Source organism: Mizuhopecten yessoensis, unplaced genomic scaffold (assembly GCF_002113885.1).
Source record: "Mizuhopecten yessoensis strain PY_sf001 unplaced genomic scaffold, ASM211388v2 scaffold1461, whole genome shotgun sequence".
In the NCBI taxonomy this organism is placed as follows: domain Eukaryota; kingdom Metazoa; phylum Mollusca; class Bivalvia; order Pectinida; family Pectinidae; genus Mizuhopecten; species Mizuhopecten yessoensis.
The window spans coordinates 342,102-364,068 of record NW_018404058.1 but is presented as its reverse complement, the minus strand read 5'-3'; the positions used below and the strand labels follow the sequence as shown (position 1 = coordinate 364,068).

At 39.5% G+C, this 21,967-nt stretch overlaps 1 protein-coding gene across 2 annotated transcripts in view; it reads left to right on the top strand.

Annotated features, from left to right (window-relative positions):
• The window catches only part of LOC110462445 (carboxypeptidase B-like), a 41,680-nt gene that overhangs the window by 9,406 nt on the left and 10,307 nt on the right, over positions 1-21,967 (top strand). Inside the window, exons 1-8 of one of the 2 annotated variants that reach the window (XM_021516403.1) lie at positions 1,865-1,972; positions 3,023-3,084; positions 5,336-5,411; positions 8,116-8,252; positions 8,510-8,606; positions 15,081-15,185; positions 16,943-17,047; positions 19,449-19,550. In XM_021516403.1, the coding sequence (XP_021372078.1) occupies positions 3,023-3,084; positions 5,336-5,411; positions 8,116-8,252; positions 8,510-8,606; positions 15,081-15,185; positions 16,943-17,047; positions 19,449-19,550 (684 nt within the window). In that variant the 5' untranslated portion in view covers positions 1,865-1,972. Of the gene's footprint in view, positions 1-1,864; positions 1,973-3,022; positions 3,085-5,335; positions 5,412-8,115; positions 8,253-8,509; positions 8,607-15,080; positions 15,186-16,942; positions 17,048-19,448; positions 19,551-21,967 lie in introns of those variants that run through there. The other variant, XM_021516407.1, reaches the window with a different exon arrangement.

Sequence of the window (21,967 nt, the reverse complement as noted above, 5' to 3'; positions counted from 1 at the left end):
GTTCGATTCCCTTTGTTGCCCGGTTAAACTTACTTCAGCACTATGCACCCTAAGCGGAGAGTCGTAGGTTCGATTCCCTTTTGTTGTCTGGTTACACGTTTTTCAGCGCTATGCATCATTAGCGGTGGGTCGTAGACTCGATTCCCTTTTTTGTCTGGTTAAACTTACTTCAGCGCTATGCATCGTTAGCGGCGGGTCGTAGGTTCGATTCCCTTTCGTTGCCCGGTAAAACTTACTTCAGCACTATGCACCCTTAGCGGCGGGTCGTAGGTTCGATTCTCTTTTGTTGTCTGGTTACACGTTTTTCAGCGCTATGCGACCTAAGCGGCGGGTCTTAGGTTCGATTCCTTCGAGATCAAGTTATCTCATTTGAGGGCTAGGACTCTGTAACATAATCCTAACCAAAGCGTTAGTCGAGGTTGGGATGTTCGGAATCTTTACCCGAAACTGAGTTAACCCGATCTCGCACAGTTACAGGAAAATGTTTTTTTAGTCCGAAAAACCATTCGAATTCGCTTAAGTCTACAAGTACCCCTTCTTTCCTCAAATAATATGGCCTATGCACTGCTTCAGCTTCGTTTGAATGCTTCCGCGTAGAAAATGAAGTCCGTCCTTGCAAAGAAGACAACGCATTTCACAGTGTAGATTTTATCATTTATATTGCGGATTGTCAATTTCAAGCCGGAAGCACGCGGATGAATATATCGCTGTGTGAAAATTCCGCGAAATGTCAAGTAAAGATGCCGGACAGATTGGACAAGATAGAAAAAATTAGCACGGGGTATCACGTGGGATATCCCTATCTGAGGTGAGAGAGAAAAAGGAAACAAAGGAGGTTGTAGAAAGTGGACGGAGGTGGGTTCAACGTATTACGATACTTTTGAAACGAACCCTGACCTTTTGACTGTTCAAAAGTCGCATATAATTTATTTTGGCTTTTCTGAATTCTTTTACTTTCTTAAAAACTTACATATACAAAAATATAGTCCGAAAACAATCTAAACTGTTTGATATACAATTATATTGAGGCAAGTAACAATAAAGGCTCCACACTTCTGGAAACATGCAACATCTGCCGTGAAACTGTAGTCGCAGTGTTTTAAATATTACATGTATGTACAATTTATGTCTGAATTTAATAAGCTCGATCATACTTTTATACCGGTATATCAATGTTCAACAGATGTTTTCTCACACGCTTCACCTCACAGTACCTAAATAACTATTAACTCTAATAAATTACAGCTCATTACATCACTCCCTAGGCGTCGGTTCGTATGTTCGATCTCCTTTTGTTTTAAGGTTTAAATTGTCTCAAAACTGGACTCCCATTGCGTAGGCGGTGGGTCATCTGTAAAATGTCAGAGTTTGGTAGTGAGGTGATCATTATTGTCAAACTGTAGGTAAATGTCATAGAGTTTGGTAGTGAGTTGATCAATATTGTAAAACTTAAGATAAATGTTACAAGCGCGAAAAAAGAGGGTAAACTTAGTTCTTGATTTTCCCCCCATTTTTGTTTTATGGACAAACATACTGAATAAAAAGTATTGTTAAATGTTTGATCTAAGTTGATCCCCCCCCCCCCCCCCCCCCCCCCATATTTTGACAATAAAACGCCTTTGTTATTTTTAATGTCTACTAAACTGTCAATATTTTAGTAAGGAATTTATAGATTAACCGTGCTGCCTTTTCTTGTTAGAAAATTTCTAAAACATATTTTCGTTACAAATAACCCCATAAACGTGTCTAATAAACAACAACGAACGCCGTAAACGTGACTGGTGAGTGGACTCGGGGTTCTCCTCAAGAAGCTGTCTTCCGACATGTGCATGCTGACACGTGTGCATATTCCCACACGTGAGCATCCGTTGGGATGGGTTGAGTTTGATGAAACGTTAAATAGCCCCGATGGGCTGGTCATCTACTAGACGTGGCTGTTACAGTCCTGTGGAAGCACAGTCTAAACTAAAACGTAAGTATGTCTTGTAACGTAACACTTGGGCACGGTTCGATCATTTCATCTTACAGCACAGGGGCACGGTTCGATCATTTCATCTTTTATTTACTGGCTGCAGTTCCGATACGGACAAAAAAAATGCAATATTTCCCATAATTGCTAAGTAGCATTCATTTTACTGAAATAATTTCGTTTTGTTAAAATAAAATATGTATTTGAGTATAGCATACACAATTTATTTCGTATATAGGGAAGTTAGACAAACAAAATGACCTTATATTGCCCCTCCAGCCGAGTAGTTTCAGGAGAGCTGATATTCTAGACAGAGTTCGACTTCTGATCTCTATACTCTTGTCGTTGTACGATGTCTTTACAGACGTCGTATATACGTTTTGTATTAAATTTGTTTTTCAAATACAATTTACATAGCATTTTTTAGCTTTCCTTGGTCGACTCGGCTAGACCTAATGTTTTGGTTTCCATTGACGGACTCGTTAAGACCTGGCATTCGTATGATTTCCTTTGTCAACTTAGCAAGAGATGTGTTGTGAAATGATTTTGAATATATGATGCATTAATGTATTTCCAACAACGTCATTGGTTACATCATAATCACGTAGAGGTCGATGATTTGCGGTATTGACTCCGAGTTACTATTTTCAGAAACATAAGATTAATATTTTCTTTATGACATCACTTTAATTATAACGTCACAATGTTGTTTGCCAAACGCAACACTTTTCTCTTATGCCTCCGCTTCACCTTGTTTGATGGTAAAACATTATAATTACATGTCTAACATAACAATTCAGGGCTTTTGTTTCGGTGAATATTTTGTTATATGGAGCTAATAATATTCCCCTCCACACAAGTCCATGTTTGATCAATAATGAGTAAATCGCCAAACAGCAAGTCGACAAGTCGAACTAGTTCTATCTGTTAACTAAACACTAATCTTGTGATTGGTTAGTTTGTTATGATTGTAAATTATAGACAGAATGCTACAACAAAATAGACGTAAAGGCAACGTTTGTATATAATCTCAACATCTCTCCTGTCTCCTAGATGATGACATTACTGACGCTGTTGCTATCGGTGACCATGGTCATGGCCGGCTATTATGACGGGTAAGTCTCAGTTTGGACAATGTGAAAGTCCAGTAAATGATGATAAAGTCATTTCTGTTCTCACTGTCAATGTAAAACTCCTCTCCTTTGTAGGTATTCCTATTTTATATCCTCTCTTAACTGTGTATCGACATGCTGACTTGTTGTTTGGTACTTTTTCTATTTGCTTGTATTCGCATCTTGCTCAGTATTTTTGTTTTTTGACATGTTTTTCTCTCTTCGTACATTTTCACGTTTTGTTTACTTTCCCGTCATGTACATATTGCATTGATAACAACACTAATTAAAACTAAAGCAAAATCCTAGATTAGCCAAAACGTGGCTTCGGTACAGTGACATTGAATAAACAATATTAGGCTCTTGGAATGGCTTAAAAGCATTCTAAAGTTGGAGATATTGGCCTTTGTTTCATTTTAGATATGGAAAAAAGTTAATGTCAGTACTAAGAAGCAATATTGGTTTTTGTCTAATCGGTTGAGATAAGGTATCTGTACTTTTATCTTTCATCAAATAGTATAATTTCTATCACACAAGAAAATGTATCAACCCTCGAAGTTAGCAAACAGGACAGATTTTAAGTCAAAATTGACGGTTTACCCATTTCTGTCGTTGATTCCAATCATTTGATATTCTTGTCTGTGCGCTCTACTCTGACTGAACACACTACAATTTTGGTTCGATTTATCGACAAATGTTTACAAGCTTCGATCGTGAAAATGTCATATCTTAAGGATGTGAGTGCGAGGAGGCAGAGCAACAAACATTACTATTTTCTTCATACTTTTTTTGTTTGAATTCTAAAACATTCCCAGAAAAGTTGTTATACATGGTTGATTTCACATAATGAATTAGAAGTTATACAACTCTTTGACCATATAGTTAAATCTATATCCTACCACTCTGTACCACCGGGGAAGATAAAATATTTAACAAGTTTAGTTCTCGGGCAAAAAAAAAGTTCTTGTAACTGTTTGGCCAAACATTGTGCGAGCGAGGTTTTGGCAATCCGGAATTCGTCTTTTCTTTCATGATATCTTAACCAACATGATATTTTTGGTAAGAAAAATGTATATAATCTTTTCTCTCGGTTACTTTTAAAATATATGTTGCATACATAAGTACATCGTTTAATTTGGCCTTTCAAATCGTACTGGTCAGCCCTGTTTGTCTGTTTTGAAGGTTGATAATGATACCACTTTTACACACCTATACCACGTTTACACACCTATATCACGTTTACACACCTATACCACGTTGACACACCTATACCACGTTCACACACCTATACCACGTTTAAACACCTATACCACGTTTACACACCTATACCACGTTTACACACCTAAACCACGTTTACACACATATATCACGTTTACACACATATACCACGTTCACACACCATACCACGTTTACACACCTATGCCACGTTTACACACCTATACCACGTTCACACACCTATACCACGTTGACACACCTATACCACGTTAACACACCTATACCACGTTTACACACATATACCACGTTTACACACCTATACCACGTATACACACCTATACCACGTATACACACCTATACCACGTTCACACACATATACCACGTTTACACACCTATACCACGTTTACAAACCTATACCATGTTTACACACCTATACCACGTTCACACACCTATACCACGTTCACACACATATACCACGTTCATCCACATATACCACATTTACATTGTTTTGTCCATATCATACATTGTTTTGTCCATATCATACGTTGGTTTTTCCCTATCTTACGTTGGTTTCTCCCTATCTTACGTTGCTTTGTCCCTATCATAAGTTGTTTTGTTCCTATCTTACGTTGGTTTCTCCCTATCTTACGTTGTTTTGTCCCTATCATACGTTGTTTTGTCCCTATCATACGTTGTTTTGTCTCTTTCACATCACACGTTCGTTTATCACTATCGCCAGTGCTTTGTAAACTGTCTCAATTTTATCCACACTCACATTCACCTGACTAATTTCCTGTCTGAATTTATCCACTCCCACACTCGTTTGTGGGGTTCTTACGCTTTCTCCATACGTGTTTTACCATTATCATTTTACATGTCGTAAATTGACTAAAGAGCTGTATCTATATGATCAAATCAGTTTAACTTCACTTCGGTTGACACCGCTTATCTATCATATCACAGTTTAATCAAGTTAACCTTATACATAGACCTGCAGCTTAGTAGAGTGTCCTATTCGTTATGACGATTTGTCTTACAGACACCAGGTCCTTCGTGTGTTGCCTAAGCTACAAAGTGATGTGCATGCTGTGGTTGCGCTTGGAGAGGAACTCGGGGTAATAAATTATCATAATTACCATTGAAATATCTAGATTTTTTCGTCTGAAAAAGAAAAGGAAAAAATATCACCTCAATTGCAAAAATCAAAATGATATTTTTCAATAGTGAAAGTACCTCTCTCGGATTTTATCTCATGAAAATACAAAATCGATAAGCATATTAACCAAGAAGAGGTCTTGCTCGGTATTGGCATTGATTTGGACGTCATTTAAATTCAACGTCATAAACTGAGATCTCCCCACAATTTAAAACGATTTTTATATTCTGATGCTCGTGAAATATTAATGATATTTAACGAGAAACCAATGCGTACGCTGTTTATTACACCTGTGAGAATTTGTCCCAGTATAAAAGTAATGTGACAATAAATTGTTTTGTCTCACATTGATGGATAAATGCTATGTCCCGGGGAATAGATTTTTCACCGGGCCATAGTTTCAGGATTATGTCCCTGTTATGACGAACCAATCAGAACTTAACGCTGAGACCAAATGTCAATCGACCCGCAATATCATGTCATCACAGAAATCAGGTGAGAGACGGACCTCTCAGCTTTATCGATCACCGCTGACTATAGCCACAGATCTCGGTATGGCGTGACTTTTCACCTTTTACTTATACACGCATTAATACGGTTTGATAGGTGTGATAAATACTTAAATTAAGCAATTTTCGGATAAAGATTCTTGAAAGTTTCAGTTTAACATTGACCAAGGAAAAAGTTATATGGTGACTATTATTCGCACGGTGACTGTAAGTCACGATTCGATATAAATAGTCATTAATCATAGCGCCTTCGTATTAATATTTCAGTCATAAATTAAGTGATAGAAATATTTGCGTCATTTTTCTTCGGATGAAAAATGTTTGCTTCCATGATGTTGTCCGAAGTACGTTAAATATTATCAAATAGGCTCAAGGTATAAAGTCATTTCATTTTCATTGAAAGGTAAACTATTTCGCGGGTTCCCAGTACCTTTGTATACAAACTGTATTACTATGCTGATTCAAACCAAATCTGTAGACCATGCTTGTTTTGACATTTCCTTGATTGTGTGTGAACACATGTTGAACACCTCAAAGACCAGATCAAAAGAATAAAAAAAACTTGCTTGAATATATATATCCCAAAATAACAAGAATTTAAAAATCAGTACCCCAAGCCCTAAGTCAAAAATTACTATACCGTTAATGTTTCAATCGTTCAATCAAACTGAGAGGTCAAGGTCGAAAACTATGCTGTGTTCTAGTTGGTATTGACCCCTTTGTATACTGTGGTCTAGGTGGCATTGACCCCTTGGTATGCTGTGGTCTAGGTGTTATTGACCCTTGATATGATGTGTTCTAGTTGGTATTAACCCTTGGTATGCTGTGGTCTAGGTGGTATTGACGCCTTGGTATGCTGTGGTCTAGGTGTTATTGACCCTTGGTATGCTGTGTTCTAGGTGGTATTAACCCTTGGTATTCTGTTGTCTATGTGTTATTAGCCTTCGGTATGCTGTTGTCTATGTGGTATTGACACTTGGTATTCTGTGGTCTAGGTGGTATTGACACTTTGTATGCTGTTGTCTTTGCGGTATTGACACTTGGTATGGTGTTGTCTTTGTGGTATTGCCACTTGGTATGCTGTGGTCTAGGTGTTATTGACCCTGGATATGATGTGTTCTAGTTGGTATTAACCCTTGGTATGCTGGTGTCTATGTGTTATTAACCTTTGGTATGCTGTTGTCTAGGTGGTATTGACACTTGGTATGCTGTTGTCTAGGTGGTATTGACGCCTTGGTATGCTGTTGTCTATGTGTTATTGACCCTTGGTATGCTGATATCTAGGTGTTATGAACCCTTGGTATGCTGTTGTCTATGTGACATTGACCCTTGGTATGCTGTGGTCTATGTGATATTGACCCTTGGTATGCTGTGGTCTATGTGATATTGACCCTTGGTATGCTGTTGTCTAGGTGGTATTGACCCCTTGGTATGCTGTTGTCTAGGTGGTATTGACACTTGGTATGCTGTGGTCTAGGTGGTGTTGACACTTGGTATGCTGTGGTCTAGGTGGTATTGACTCTTGGTATGCTGTGGTCTAGGTGGTATTGACACTTGGTATGCTGTGGTCCAGGTGTTATTGACACTTGGTATGCTGTTGTCTAGGTGTTATTGACCCTTGGTATGCTGTTGTCTAGGTGGTATTGACACTTGGTATGCTGTTGTCTAGGTGGTATTGACACTTGATATGCTGTTGTCTAGGTGGTATTGACCCCTTGATATGCTGTGGTCTATGTGTTATTGACCCTTGGTATGCTGTGCTCTATGTGTTATTGACCCTTGGTATGCTGTTGTCTAGGTGGTATTGACACTTGGTATGCTGTTTTCTAGGTGGTATTGACACTTGGTATGCTGTTGTCTAGGTGGTATTGACACTTGGTATGATGTGGTCTATGTGGTATTGTCACTTGGTATGATGTTGTCTAGGTGATATTGACCCTTGGTATGCTGCTGTCTAGGTAGTATAGACCCTTGGTATGCTGTTGTCTAGGTGGTATTGACACTTGGTATGCTGTTGTCTAGGTGTTATTGACACTTGGTATGCTGTTGTCTATGTGGTATTGACACTTGGTATGCTGTGGTCTAGGTGGTATTGACGTGCACTTGGTATGCTGTGGTCTAGGTGGTATTGACACTTGGTATGCTCTGTTCTAGGTTGACTTCTGGCACTATCCCCACTCAGCTAACGACAGTTTCCATGTACGAGTATCGCCACAAGTGTTTGACCCGTTCATGACTGTAATGAGGAGCTTAGGTCTGGAAGTCACAGTGATGATGGACAATGTACAAGAGTAAGTTAAACATACCTTTATGTCGGTAGAAATATCGTATGTTAAGTGATGTAGCATAACAAAAGCTATCTTTAACCTCAGATCGGTACCGCATATGAACAATCTAAATTAATCTGTTCACTACGCAAATATGTCGGGTAAACGTATTCTTCCGTTCTTAATATTTTCAAGACAATTTAAAAAAATGAAGAGTAATTACAATTAAATGGAATCGAAAACTTTACAGACATAAATATGTACGATCGGATGCTATACAGGCATGTTGACCGCGAAAAGGCAAGCATACGACGCAGGCGCAGTACAGCTTCGGGATCAAGAAACATAAATTTTGAAACGTACCACACCCTGAATGAGGTAAGCTATTTAGGATAATTTTGTTTTGTTTGTTGTTTGTTTGTTTTCCTATTTAACTTTATCCAAAGTAGGCCTAGCGACTAAACGTTTGATTTAACCACACTGAAAATTTCCACACAAAGTAGGCCTAGCGACTAAACGTTTGATTAAACCACACTGAATGTTTCCACACAAAGTAGACCTAGCGACTAAACGTTTGATTTAACCACACTAAAGCTTTCCACACAAAGTAGGCCTAGCGACTAAACGTTTGATTTAACCACACTAAAGATTTCCACACAAAGAAGGCCTATCGACTAAACGTTTGATTTAACCAAACTGAAGATTTCCACACAAAGTAGGCCTAGCGACTAAACGTTTGATTAAACCACACTGAATGTTTCCACACAAAGTAGACCTAGCGACTAAACGTTTGATTTAACCACACTACAGGTTTCCACACAAAGTAGGCCTAGCGACTAAACGTTTGATTTAACCACACTGAAGATTTCCACACAAAGAAGGCCTATCGACTAAACGTTTGATTTAACCACACTGAAGATTTCCACACAAAGTAGACCTAGCGACTAAACGTTTGATTTAACCACACTGAAAATTTCCACACAAAGTAGGCCTAGCGACTAAACGTCTGATTTAACCACACTGAAGATTTCCACAAAAAGTAGACCTAGCAACTAAACGTTTGATTTAACCACACCGAAGATTTCCACACTAAGTAGGCCTAGCGACTAAACGTTTGATTTAACCACACTGAAGATTTCCACACTAAGTAGGCCTAGCGACTAAACGTTTGATTTAGCCACACTGAAGATTTCCACACTAAGTAGGCCTAGCGACTAAACGTCTGATTTAACCACACTGAAGATTTCCACAAAAAGTAGGCCTAGCGACTAAACGTTTGATTTAACCACACCGAAGATTTCCACACTAAGTAGGCCTAGCGACTAAACGTTTGATTTAACCACACTGAAGATTTCCACACCTGCTTCTCAGTCTTTATGTCTAGATGGTTTCGCTTAAAGTTAAATGGGACAATAGAAAAAGTCGCAAGTATATCAAACTGAATTTCAGTCTTTGGTTCGTTGGTTGGTTGGTTGACGAGTTTTTGCCTGCATGACTCCACCCTTACGGGTTTCGTCTCACTGACATCGTTGGTAAAGGATGTGTCGCTAGCTGTATCGCATCGAGATGTCTAGTACGGCACGGAAGTAGGGAGAGGGCGTGTCTACCACATCCAGACTGTCCTGCGACCCTAGCCGACAACTGGATTCAGCATTTCCATATGACCAGAGAACTACGTAGCCATTGCCTCTTGTCTAAATTACATTTAATTCAATATTAAGATTTTTAAAATGCACACCGACCATTATAGAAACTTTGAAATCGGCAATCGACATTATTTTTACATATCACTAGAAATAACAACGAATCACGCACTTGTTTGAACATTTTAGTTAGTCGATAAAGAAAGTCAAACAACGCTAACATGGTGACTGTACCATATGTAAACGGTACCATATGTTTAACTGTATATTTTGTTATTTGTACCATATGTTAACTGTTCCACATGTTAAATGTACCACATGTTAACTGTTCCACATGTTAAATGTACCACATGTTAACTGTACCATATGTTAACTGTACCACATGTTAACTGTACCATATATAAACTGTATGTTAACTGTATCACATGCTAAATGTACAACATGTTAACTGTACCACATGTTGACTGTACCATATATTAAATGTCCAACATGTTAACTGTTCCATCTGTTAACTGTATCGCATGTTAACTGTACCACATGTTAACTGTACCATATATAAACTGTATGTTAATTGTATCACATGTTAAATGTACAACATGTTAACTGTACCATATGTTGACTGTACCATATGTTAAATTTTTCAACATGTTAACTGTTCCATCTGTTAACTGTATCGCATGTTAACTGTATCACATACTACCTGTACCACATGTTAACTGTACCACATGGTAAATGTACCATATACTAACTGTACCATATATACACTGTATGTTAACTGTATCACATGTTAACTGTACCACATGTTTACTGTACCATATGTTGACTGTATCACATACTACCTTTACCACATGTTAACTGTACCACATGGTAAATGTACCATATACTAACTGTACCATATATAAACTGTATGTTAACTGTATCACATGTTAACTGTACCACATGTTAACTGTACCATATGTTGACTGTACCATATGTTAAATGTACAACATGTTAACTGTACCACATGTTAACTCAACCACATGGTAACTGTACCATATATTAACTGTATGTTAACTGTATCACATGTTAAATGTACAACATGTTAACTGTACCATATGTTAAATGTACAACATGTTAACTGTATCACATACTAACTGTACCATACGTTAACTGTACCACATGTTAAATGTACAACATGTTAACTGTACCATATAAAAACTGTATGTTAACTGTATCACATGTTAAATGTACAACATGTTAACTGTATCACATGTTAAATGTACCACATGTTAACTGTACCACATGTTGACTGTACCATATGTTAAATGTACAACATGTTAACTGTACCATCTGTTAACTGTATCGCATGTTAACTGTACCATATATTAACTGTACAACATGTTAACTGTACCATCTGTTAACTGTACCACATGTTAACTGTACTTGTTAACTATACCAAATGTTAACTTTACCACATGTTACCTGTACCACATGTTAACTGTACCACAAACTAACTGTACCATATGTTAAATGTACAACATGTTAATTGTACCACTTGTTAACTATACCAAATGCTAATTGTACCATCTGTTAACTGTATCGCATGTTAACCGTATCACATACTAACTGTACCACATGTTAACTGTACCATATATTATCTGTAAGTTAACTGTATCACATGTTAAATGTATAACATGTTAACTGTACCATATGTTAAATGTACAACATGTTAACTGTACCACATGTTAACTGTATCGCATGTTAACCGTATCACATACTAACTGTACCACATGTTAACTGTACCATATATTAACTGTATGTTAACTGTATCACATGTTGACTGTACCACATGTCAACTGTACCACATGTTAACTATAACATCCGTTAACTGTACCACATGTTAACTGTATCGCATGTTAACGGTATTAACCCTTGGTATGCTGTTGTCTATGTGACATTGACAACAGCATATCTAGGTGTTATGAACCCTTGGTATGCTGTTGTCTATGTGACATTGACAACAGCATATCTAGGTGTTATGAACCCTTGGTATGCTGTTGTCTATGTGACATTGACAACAGCATACCAAGGGTTCATAACACCTAGATATGCTGTTGTCAATGTCACATAGACAACAGCATACCAAGTGTCAATACCACCGTCGCTAGGCCTACTTAGTGTGGAAATCTTCAGTGTGGCTAAATCAAACGTTTAGACATGTTGTACATTTAACATGTGGTAACGTATGGTATAGTTAACATATGGTACAGTTAACGTATGGTATAGCTAGCATATGGTACAATTAACATTTGGCTCATTTAACATGTGGTACAGTTAACGTATTGTATAGTTAACATGTGGTACAGTCAACATATGGGACAGTCAACATATGGTACAGTTAACATATGGTACAGTTAACATATCGTATAGTTAACATATGGTACAGTTAACATGTAGTACATTTAACATGTGATAAAGTTAACATACAGTTAATATATGGTACAGTTACCATGTGGTACAGTTAGCATGTGGTACAGTTCACGTATGGTATAGTTAACATGTGGTACGGTTAACATGTGGTATAGTTAACAGATGGTACAGTCAACATGTGATACAGTTAACATGTGGTACAGTTGACATGTGGTACAGTCAACATGTGATACAGTTAACATGTGGTACAGTAAGTATGTGATACAGTTAACGTGTGGTGCAGTTAGCATATGATACAGTCAACATATGGTACAGTTAACATGTGGTACAGGTAACGTATGGTATAGTTAACATATGGTACAGTTAACGTATGGTATAGTTAGCATATGGTACAATTAACATTTGGTACAGTTAACATGTGGTACAGTCAACATGTGGTACAGGTAGTATGTGATACGGTGAACAGGCGATACAGTTAACAGATGGTACAATTATGGTACAGTTAACATATGGTACAGTTAACATGTGGTACAGGTAACGTATGGTATAGTTAACATATGGTACAATTAACATTTGGTACAGTTAACATGTTGTACAGTTAATACGTATGGTATAGTTAACATGTGGTACGGTTAACAGATGGTACAGTTAACGTATGGTATATTTAACATATGGTACAGTTAACATGTAGTACATTTAACATGTGATAAAGTTAACATACAGTTAATATATGGTACAGTTACCATGTGGTTGAGTTAACATGTGGTACAGTTAACGGATGTTATAGTTAACATGTGGTACAGTTAACTGTACCACATGTTAACTGTACCACATGTTGACTGTACCATATGTTGACCGTACCATATGTTGACTGTACCATATGTTAACTGTACCACATGTTGACTGTACCACATGTTGACTGTACCATATGTTGACTGTACCACATGTTAACTTTACCACTTGTTAACTGTACCACATGTTGACTGTACCATATGTTGACTGTACCATATGTTGACTGTACCACATGTTAACTTTACTACTTGTTAACGAACCACTTGTAAACGAACCACATGTAAACGGTACTAAATACAGCATAGTGCAATAGACCATTTCACTTTAACTACATATGTGACGTCATCCCATATTGTGACGTCAATTACACTGCTCCTTTAGATTCAGCAGTTTTATGGGTTCTTAAAGAATTCATGTAATTGTTAAATCCAATATCAAGTTTAATACACATCAAAATATAGGTTTTTGGAAAATATAAACGCAAGTTATCAACGTATTGAGACCAACCTGATGAATAGTGTAAATGTAAACTCTGCGTATGACGAATGAACAATTCGGGAACGTCTGTGGGTGACAAATTCAGAGTACTAACCAACCACAAGTAACGGTATAAACCGTACTGGAACGACACACGTCAGGACAAGTGGGATTCTTCGTGCGTAAATAAACGCGAGTGGCTAGAGTGTTCTGACACACATAAAACTAAAAAGGCTATGCATGAACGAGCTTTTTTTTTGTATGTAACGTAATATGAAGCGTCAATACCAAGCGAAACAATTAAAGGAACTACAAAAAAGCTAGAACAACCCAACTCGAGGGATTTCTGGCGGGATATCGGTAAAATTTGGATTGTAAATTATCGAATTCCCGCAATACCCATGGAAGTCAGGGATAGTGAGGAAACACATTTTAAGTTCTTTGCTACCTTGAGTCTTTCAACTAATTGGTTTCACAATTAGCGACACTAATCTCGTGTTTGAACGTTGGAGATCAGACTATGAAAACTTCACAGGACAGACGGATCAGATCATTTATTTGCTGACGCTCATCTCCGATTGGTACAAGAGTACGTGCCAATATACATATACAGCGCTAAGAAATCGAAAACGCTAGATAATTTCAGAGAACGAAATTAGGTAAAGCTTCAGGAGTAGGTGGTAAACCCGCCGAGGTCTTGAAAAACATCAAATGCGGGGATAATATGTAGTCTTAACTACTCATTGCTTTGACCACGAAGTCGTCCCGAATAAGTGGGAAAAGGGCATAATTCACTCGATTGTAAACCCGAACAGCAAGGACCACGGAAACCCGTTGACATATCGTGGTATAACTTTGCTTTCCGTACCTTGTCAAGTGTATTGTGACATGCTCCACCGGCGACTTGGCACCTGGCTTGAAAAGAACAACATCCTCCATGACGCGCAAAATAGATTTTGTAAGGAGAGGAATTGACAGGACCATGTGTATTCTTTATAAAGTTGTGAAGAATAGAATAAACGTGCAGCAATCTATATACTCTTGTTTCATCGATCTTCGCAAACAAAACAAAGTTTTAATTGAACCATATAAAAAGAATGAAAGTCCACCAGAGCGTTTCAGTATGACGTACAGTAAGGTTTGTTTTCATTAGAAAACACAACTCATGTCGTGATATACCTACTCCCAGCGAATCTTCAGCTGAAGAAACACTGGGTAGTGAAATTCTAACAATAAGGATGTAATACAAATATACATTTAATTTGAACAAAACATTGAATTTTATTTAATAAATTAATATTTTTTCCAAAGAGCTTAACTAATCCAAATTGCTAGATATAAACATTGGCCTGTTTTAAGTTAACAGTTAAAGCTAGCAATATCTTATGACTTTAACATGAAGTACCTTTCATATAATTCGTCGATTTCAATTGTAATTCATTTGGCTATGAATGCATACAGAAAGCCATCCAATGCTTATATAACCTCCATTATAGTCGGGAACTCTTCAATATTCCTTGTGTTTTACTAGATCGAAAGTTATGTGGACGGGCTGGCGTCCACAGGGAATGTTGAGGTATCCGTTGAGAAACTCGAACCAGCCACTGTAGAGTTTAGAAACCTTCGCCTCGTCAAAGTAAGTATATATCGGGGCACTAGGTGTTCAAACAATGAACACCTCAATCTTTAGACACCTAAACATCTACAACACGATCAGAACCAGGTGTTCAAACATTTAACACCTCAATCTCTACACCACGATCAGAACCAGGTGTTCAAACATTTAACACCCGAATCTCTACACCAACATCAGAACCAGGTGTTCAAACATTAGACACTTTAATATCTACAACACGATCAGAACCAGGTGTTCAATCATTAGACAATCAATCTCTACAACACGATCATAACCAGGTGTTCAAACATTAGACACTTTAATATCTACAACACGATCAGAACCAGGTGTTCAAACATTAGACAATCAATCTCTACACCACGATCATAACCAGGTGTTCAAACATTAGACACCTCGATCTCTACAACACCATCAGAACCAGGTGTTCAAACATTAGACACCTCAATCTCTACAACACCATCAGAACCAGGTGTTCAAACATTAGACACTTCAATCTCTACAACACCATCAGAACCAGGTGTTCAAACATTGGACACTTTACTATCTACAACACGATCAGAACCAGGTGTTCAATCATTAGACAATCAATCTCTACACCACGATCATAACCAGGTGTTCAAACATTAGACACTTTAATATCCACAACACGATCAGAACCAGGTGTTCAAACATTAGACAATCAATCTCTACACCACGATCATAACCAGGTGTTCAAACATTAGACACCTCGATCTTCACAACACGATCAGAACCAGGTGTTCAAACATTAGACACTTTAATATCTACAACACGATCAGAACCAGGTGTTCAATCATTAGACAATCAATCTCTACAACACGATCATAACCAGGTGTTCAAACATTAGACACTTTAATATCTACAACACCATCAGAACCAGGTGTTCAAACATTAGACACCTCAATCTCTACAACACCATCAGAAACAGGTGTTCAAACATTAGACACTTCAATCTCTACAACACCATCAGAACCAGGTGTTCAAACATTAGACACCTCAACATTTACACCACGATCATAACCAGGTGTTCAAACATAAGACACTTTAATATCTACAACACGATCAGAACCAGGTGTTCAAACATTAGACAATCAATCTCTACACCACGATCATAACCAGGTGTTCAAACATTAGACACCTCAATCTTCACAACACGATCAGAACCAGGTGTTCAAACATTAGACACCTCAACATTTACAACACGATCAGAACCAGGTGTTCAAACATTAGACACTCCAATCTCTACAACACGATCAAAACTAGGTGTTCAAACACTAGACACTCAATCTCTACAACACGATCATAACCAGCTGTTCAAACGTTAGACACCTCGATGTTTACACCACGATCATAACCAGCTGTTCAAACGTTAGACACCTCGATGTTTACACCACGCCTAGAATCAGGTGTTAAAACATTAGACAACTCAAACTTAACAACACGCCTAGAACCAGTTGTGTATCGGTAACACCGTCTTAACGAAATACGATGTATAGCTGTTGTACATCGGAAATCGAAATTCATGTACATGTATTTTACCTTCACAGTGTACTTTTGATGTAGTTAAAGTATTTATTACAAAATTAATGTATTTTTAAAAACTTTTGCTCGTGTAATTTACATATCAGCGTATTTACAAAAAATGTATGCATAAATAGTTTTTATCTATACAGGTCATAAGTTACCTCTGTCTATATGTACGTAAGCTCTACAGCACAAAACATTTTATTTGATGACAGATTTCGCGAAGTGACAGTACAGCCACAGAGTCCATCTTCGTAGATTGTGGAATCCATGCCAGAGAATGGGTAACCCCTGCTTTCTGCCTCTACCTCATCGAAAAAGTAAGTTTAATAGGTTAAAGTCGGCTATTCTGATAGCACTTCTTACTGCGTTCGACTTTAAAGACATCAGAAACACATTCGAATGTTAGATCTATCAATCTACCAGGACGACAAGTACGTGGTAGATTGTGGACATACTAGTATTTATGATCACAATCAGTCATTGATATCTGATTAGCGAGCTTTCGTTGTGTGTATATGGAAAGGAATATAGAAATAGAAAGATGGTAACTAGAGTGGCCATGGTTGATAGGATAATACAGTGGAAACGGGTTACTAAGATGGTAACTACAGTAGCCTTGGTTGATAGGATAATACAGTGGAAGCGGGTTACTAAGATGGTAACTACAGTAGGCATGGTTGATAGGATAATACAGTGGAAGTGGGTTACTAAGATTGTAACTACAGTAGCCATGGTTGATAGGATAATACAGTGTAAGCGGGTTACTAAGATTGTAACTGCAGTAGGCATGGTTGATAGGATAAAACAGTGGAAGCGGGTTACTAAGATGGTAACTACAGTAGGCATGGTTGATAGGATAATACAGTGGAAGCGGGTTACTAAGATGGTAACTACAGTAGGCATGGTTGATAGGATAATACAGTGGAAGCGGGTTACTAAGATGGTAACTACAGTAGGCATGGTTGATAGGATAATACAGTGGAAGCGGGTTACTAAGATGGTAACTACAGTAGGCATGGTTGATAGGATAATACAGTGGAAGCGGGTTACTAAGATGGTAACTACAGTAGGCATGGTTGATAGGATAATACAGTGGAAGCGGGTTACTAAGATGGTAACTACAGTAGGCATGGTTGATAGGATAATACAGTGGAAGCGGGTTACTAAGATGGTAACTACAGTAGGCATGGTTGATAGGATAATACAGTGGAAGCGGGTTACTAAGATGGTAACTACAGTAGGCATGGTTGATAGGATAATACAGTGGAAGCGGGTTACTAAGATGGTAACTACAGTAGGCATGGTTGATAGGATAATACAGTGGAAGCGGGTTACTAAGATGGTAACTACAGTAGGCATGGTTGATAGGATAAAACAGTGGAAGCGGGTTACTAAGATGGTAACTACAGTAGGCATGGTTGATAGGATAATACAGTGGAAGCGGGTTACTAAGATGGTAACTACAGTAGGCATGGTTGATAGGATAATACAGTGGAAGCGGGTTACTAAGATGGTAACTACAGTAGGCATGGTTGATAGGATAATACAGTGGAAGCGGGTTACTAAGATGGTAACTACAGTAGGCATGGTTGATAGGATAATACAGTGGAAGCGGGTTACTAAGATGGTAACTACAGTAGGCATGGTTGATAGGATAATACAGTGGAAGCGGGTTACTAAGATGGTAACTACAGTAGGCATGGTTGATAGGATAATACAGTGGAAGCGGGTTACTAAGATGGTAACTACAGTAGGCATGGTTGATAGGATAATACAGTGGAAGCGGGTTACTAAGATGGTAACTACAGTAGGCATGGTTGATAGGATAATACAGTGGAAGCGGGTTACTAAGATGGTAACTACAGTAGGCATGGTTGATAGGATAATACAGTGGAAGCGGGTTACTAAGATGGTAACTACAGTAGGCATGGTTGATAGGATAAAACAGTGGAAGCGGGTTACTAAGATGGTAACTACAGTAGGCATGGTTGATAGGATAAAACAGTGGAAGCGGGTTACTAAGATGGTAACTACAGTAGGCATGGTTGATAGGATAAAACAGTGGAAGCGGGTTACTAAGATGGTAACTACAGTAGGCATGGTTGATAGGATAATACAGTGTAAGCGGGTTACTAAGATGGTTACTACAGTAGGCATGGTTGATAGGATAAAACAGTGGAAGCGGGTTACTAAGATGGTAACTACAGTAGGCATGGTTGATAGGATAAAACAGTGGAAGCGGGTTACTAAGATGGTAACTACAGCAGCCATGGTTGATAGGATAATACAGTTCCAGTGAATCTACATCGATGTATGAGTAAATAGAAAGTATACAGTGAACAACCAATTTTCTTCCTTTTATATATTTTAAACTTTAAATTAAGTAATGTGATTAGACCTTGAAACATTTTTATTCGTTTATGGCGTTCTTCATGTGTGCTAATTGACACACTGCTCATGGAGCCTGCCACCATCCCTTTGTTGTTTCATTAGACACAATGAATCCCGAATATGAACCAAACAATTGTTGTCATCAGACTGTTATCTCGCTTAAGCGTGAACAGAGCCATTTTTGAAACAGGTATCAATCCGCCGAGCTTTTTTTTCACTGCGTATACGCTTGAAGAAGGGAGATATTTAAAAAAAAACATTGTTGTGTGTATATGAATTTTCGCTGTGTGTATAAATGTTTAGAGTGGTAATCATTGATGACTTCAGCTGATGGAAGGCGACAACAAAGTTTTGGATATGTACGATTGGCTGATCATTCCTGTCGCTAATCCGGACGGTTACGCCTACTCGCATCAAGGAGAATCACAGGTAATCCACACATGTCCTCAGGTGCTGCTCCCGGGAATCTCTCCCATTGGAGTCCCGACAGAATGTAAGTCTTTGGTTGTGACTGCCTTTCGAGGTTTTTACATCCAATAAACTGTTTGGCTCCAGTAGATTTGGTCTCCATCCTATTGTTGGCTCCAGTAGATTTGGTCTCCATCCTATTGTTGGCTCCAGTAGATTTGGTCTCCATCCTATTGTTGGCTCCAGTAGATTTGGTCTCCATCCTATTGTTGGCTCCAGTAGATTTGGTCTCCATCCTATTGTTGGCTCCAGTAGATTTGGTCTCCATCCTATTGTTGGCTCCAGTAGATTTGGTCTCCATCCTATTGTTGGCTCCAGTAGATTTGGTCTCCATCCTATAGCTGGCTCCAATAGATTTGGTCTCCATCCTATAGCTGGCTCCAGTAGATTTGGTCTCCATTCTATTGTTGGCTTGGTCTATGTCAAGAATCGTTATCCTCTAAAAGTGGACTCCCTGTTGTTTATTTGGGTATTACCTTCTTATTGTGTTATTGTGTTATTGTGTTTTTGTGTTTTTTAATGTATTCAGTATGTCTAATAGCTCGGTGTTCTCACCAATAATAATATTCAGATATTTTCTGTACAACACGTAGTTGATATTTCTTATGAGACGTACAAACACAAATAAACAAATTATATGTCACAACAATACCAATATCTGGGGGTCGGTAGAGGATGGCTGGGGTATGGATGACAGCCTTACAGGAAATAACATTACCAACATCTAGGGGGTTGTAGAGGATGGCTGGGGTAGGGATGATAGCCTTACAGGGGCTAACAATACCGACATCTAGGGGGCTGTAGAGGATGGCTGGGGTAGGGATGACAGCCTTACATGGGCTAACAATCCCGACATCTGGGGGGTTGTAGGGGATGGCTGGGGGTAGGGGGTGGCAGCCTTACAGGGACTAACAATACCGACATCTAGGGGGTTGTAGGGGATGGCTGGGGTAGGGGGTGGCTGTGGTAGGGATAACAGCCTTACAGTGGCTAACAATACCGACATCTAGGGGGTTGTAGAGGATGGCTGGGGGTAGGGGGTGGCAGCCTTACAGGGACTAACAATACCGACATCTAGGGGGTTGTAGGGGATGGCTGGGGTAGGGGGGGGCTGTGGTAGGGATAACAGCCTTACAGGGCCTAACAATACTGACATCTAGGGGGTTGTAGAGGAGGGCGGGGGGTAGGGGGTGGCAGCCTTACAGGGACTAACAATCCCGACATCTAGGGGGTTGTAGGGGATGGCTAGGGAAGGGATGACAGCCTTACAGGGGCTAATAATACTCACATCTAGGGGGTTGTAGAGGAGGGCGGGGGGTAGGGGGTGGCAGCCTTACAGGGACTAACAATCCCGACATCTAGGGGGTTGTAGAGTATGGCTGGGGGTAGGGGGTGGCAGCCTTACAGGGACTAACAATACCAACATCTAGGGGGTTGTATGGGATGGCTGTGGTAGGGATGACAGCCTTACAAGGGCTAACAATACCGACATCTAGGGGGCTGTAGGGGATGGCTGGGGTAGGGATGGCAGCCTTACAGGGGCTAACAATCCCGACATCTAGGGGGTTGTAGAGGAGGGCGGGGGGTAGGGGGTGGCAGCCTTACAGGGACTAACAATCCCGACATCTAGGGGGTTGTAGGGGTTGGCTGGGGTAGGGGGTGGCTGGGGTAGGGATAACAGCCTTACAGTGGCTAAAAATACCGACATCTAGGGGGTTGGAGGGGATGGCTGGGGTAGGGGTGACAGCCTTACAGGGACTAACAATACCAACATCTAGGGGGATGTAGGGGATGGCTGGGGTAGGGATGACAGCCTTACAGGGGCTAACAATACTCACATCTAGGGGGTTGTAGAGGATGGCTAGGGTAGGGATGACAGCCTTACAGGGGCTAACAATACCGACATCTAGGGGGTTGTAGAGGATGGCTGGGATAGGGTGCCAGCCTTATAGGGCCTAACAATACTGACATCTAGGGGGTTGTAGAGGATGGCTGGTGTAGGGTGCCAGCCTTACAGGGACTAACAATACCAACATCTAGGGGGTTGTAGAGGATGGATAGGGGTAGGGGATGGCTGGGGTAGGGATAACAGCCTTACAGGGCCTAACAATACCAACATCTAGGGGGTTGTAGGGGATGGCTGGGGTAGGGATGACAGCCTTACGCGGGCTAACAATACCGACATCTAGGGGGTTGTAGGGGATGGCTGGGGTAGGGATGACAGCCTTACAGGGGTTAACAATACCGACATCTAGGGGGTTGTAGAGGATGGCTGGGGTAGGGATGACAGCCTTACAGGGGCTAACAATACCGACATCTAGGGGGTTGTAGAGGATGGCTGGGGTAGGGATGACAGCCTTACAGGGGCTAACAATACC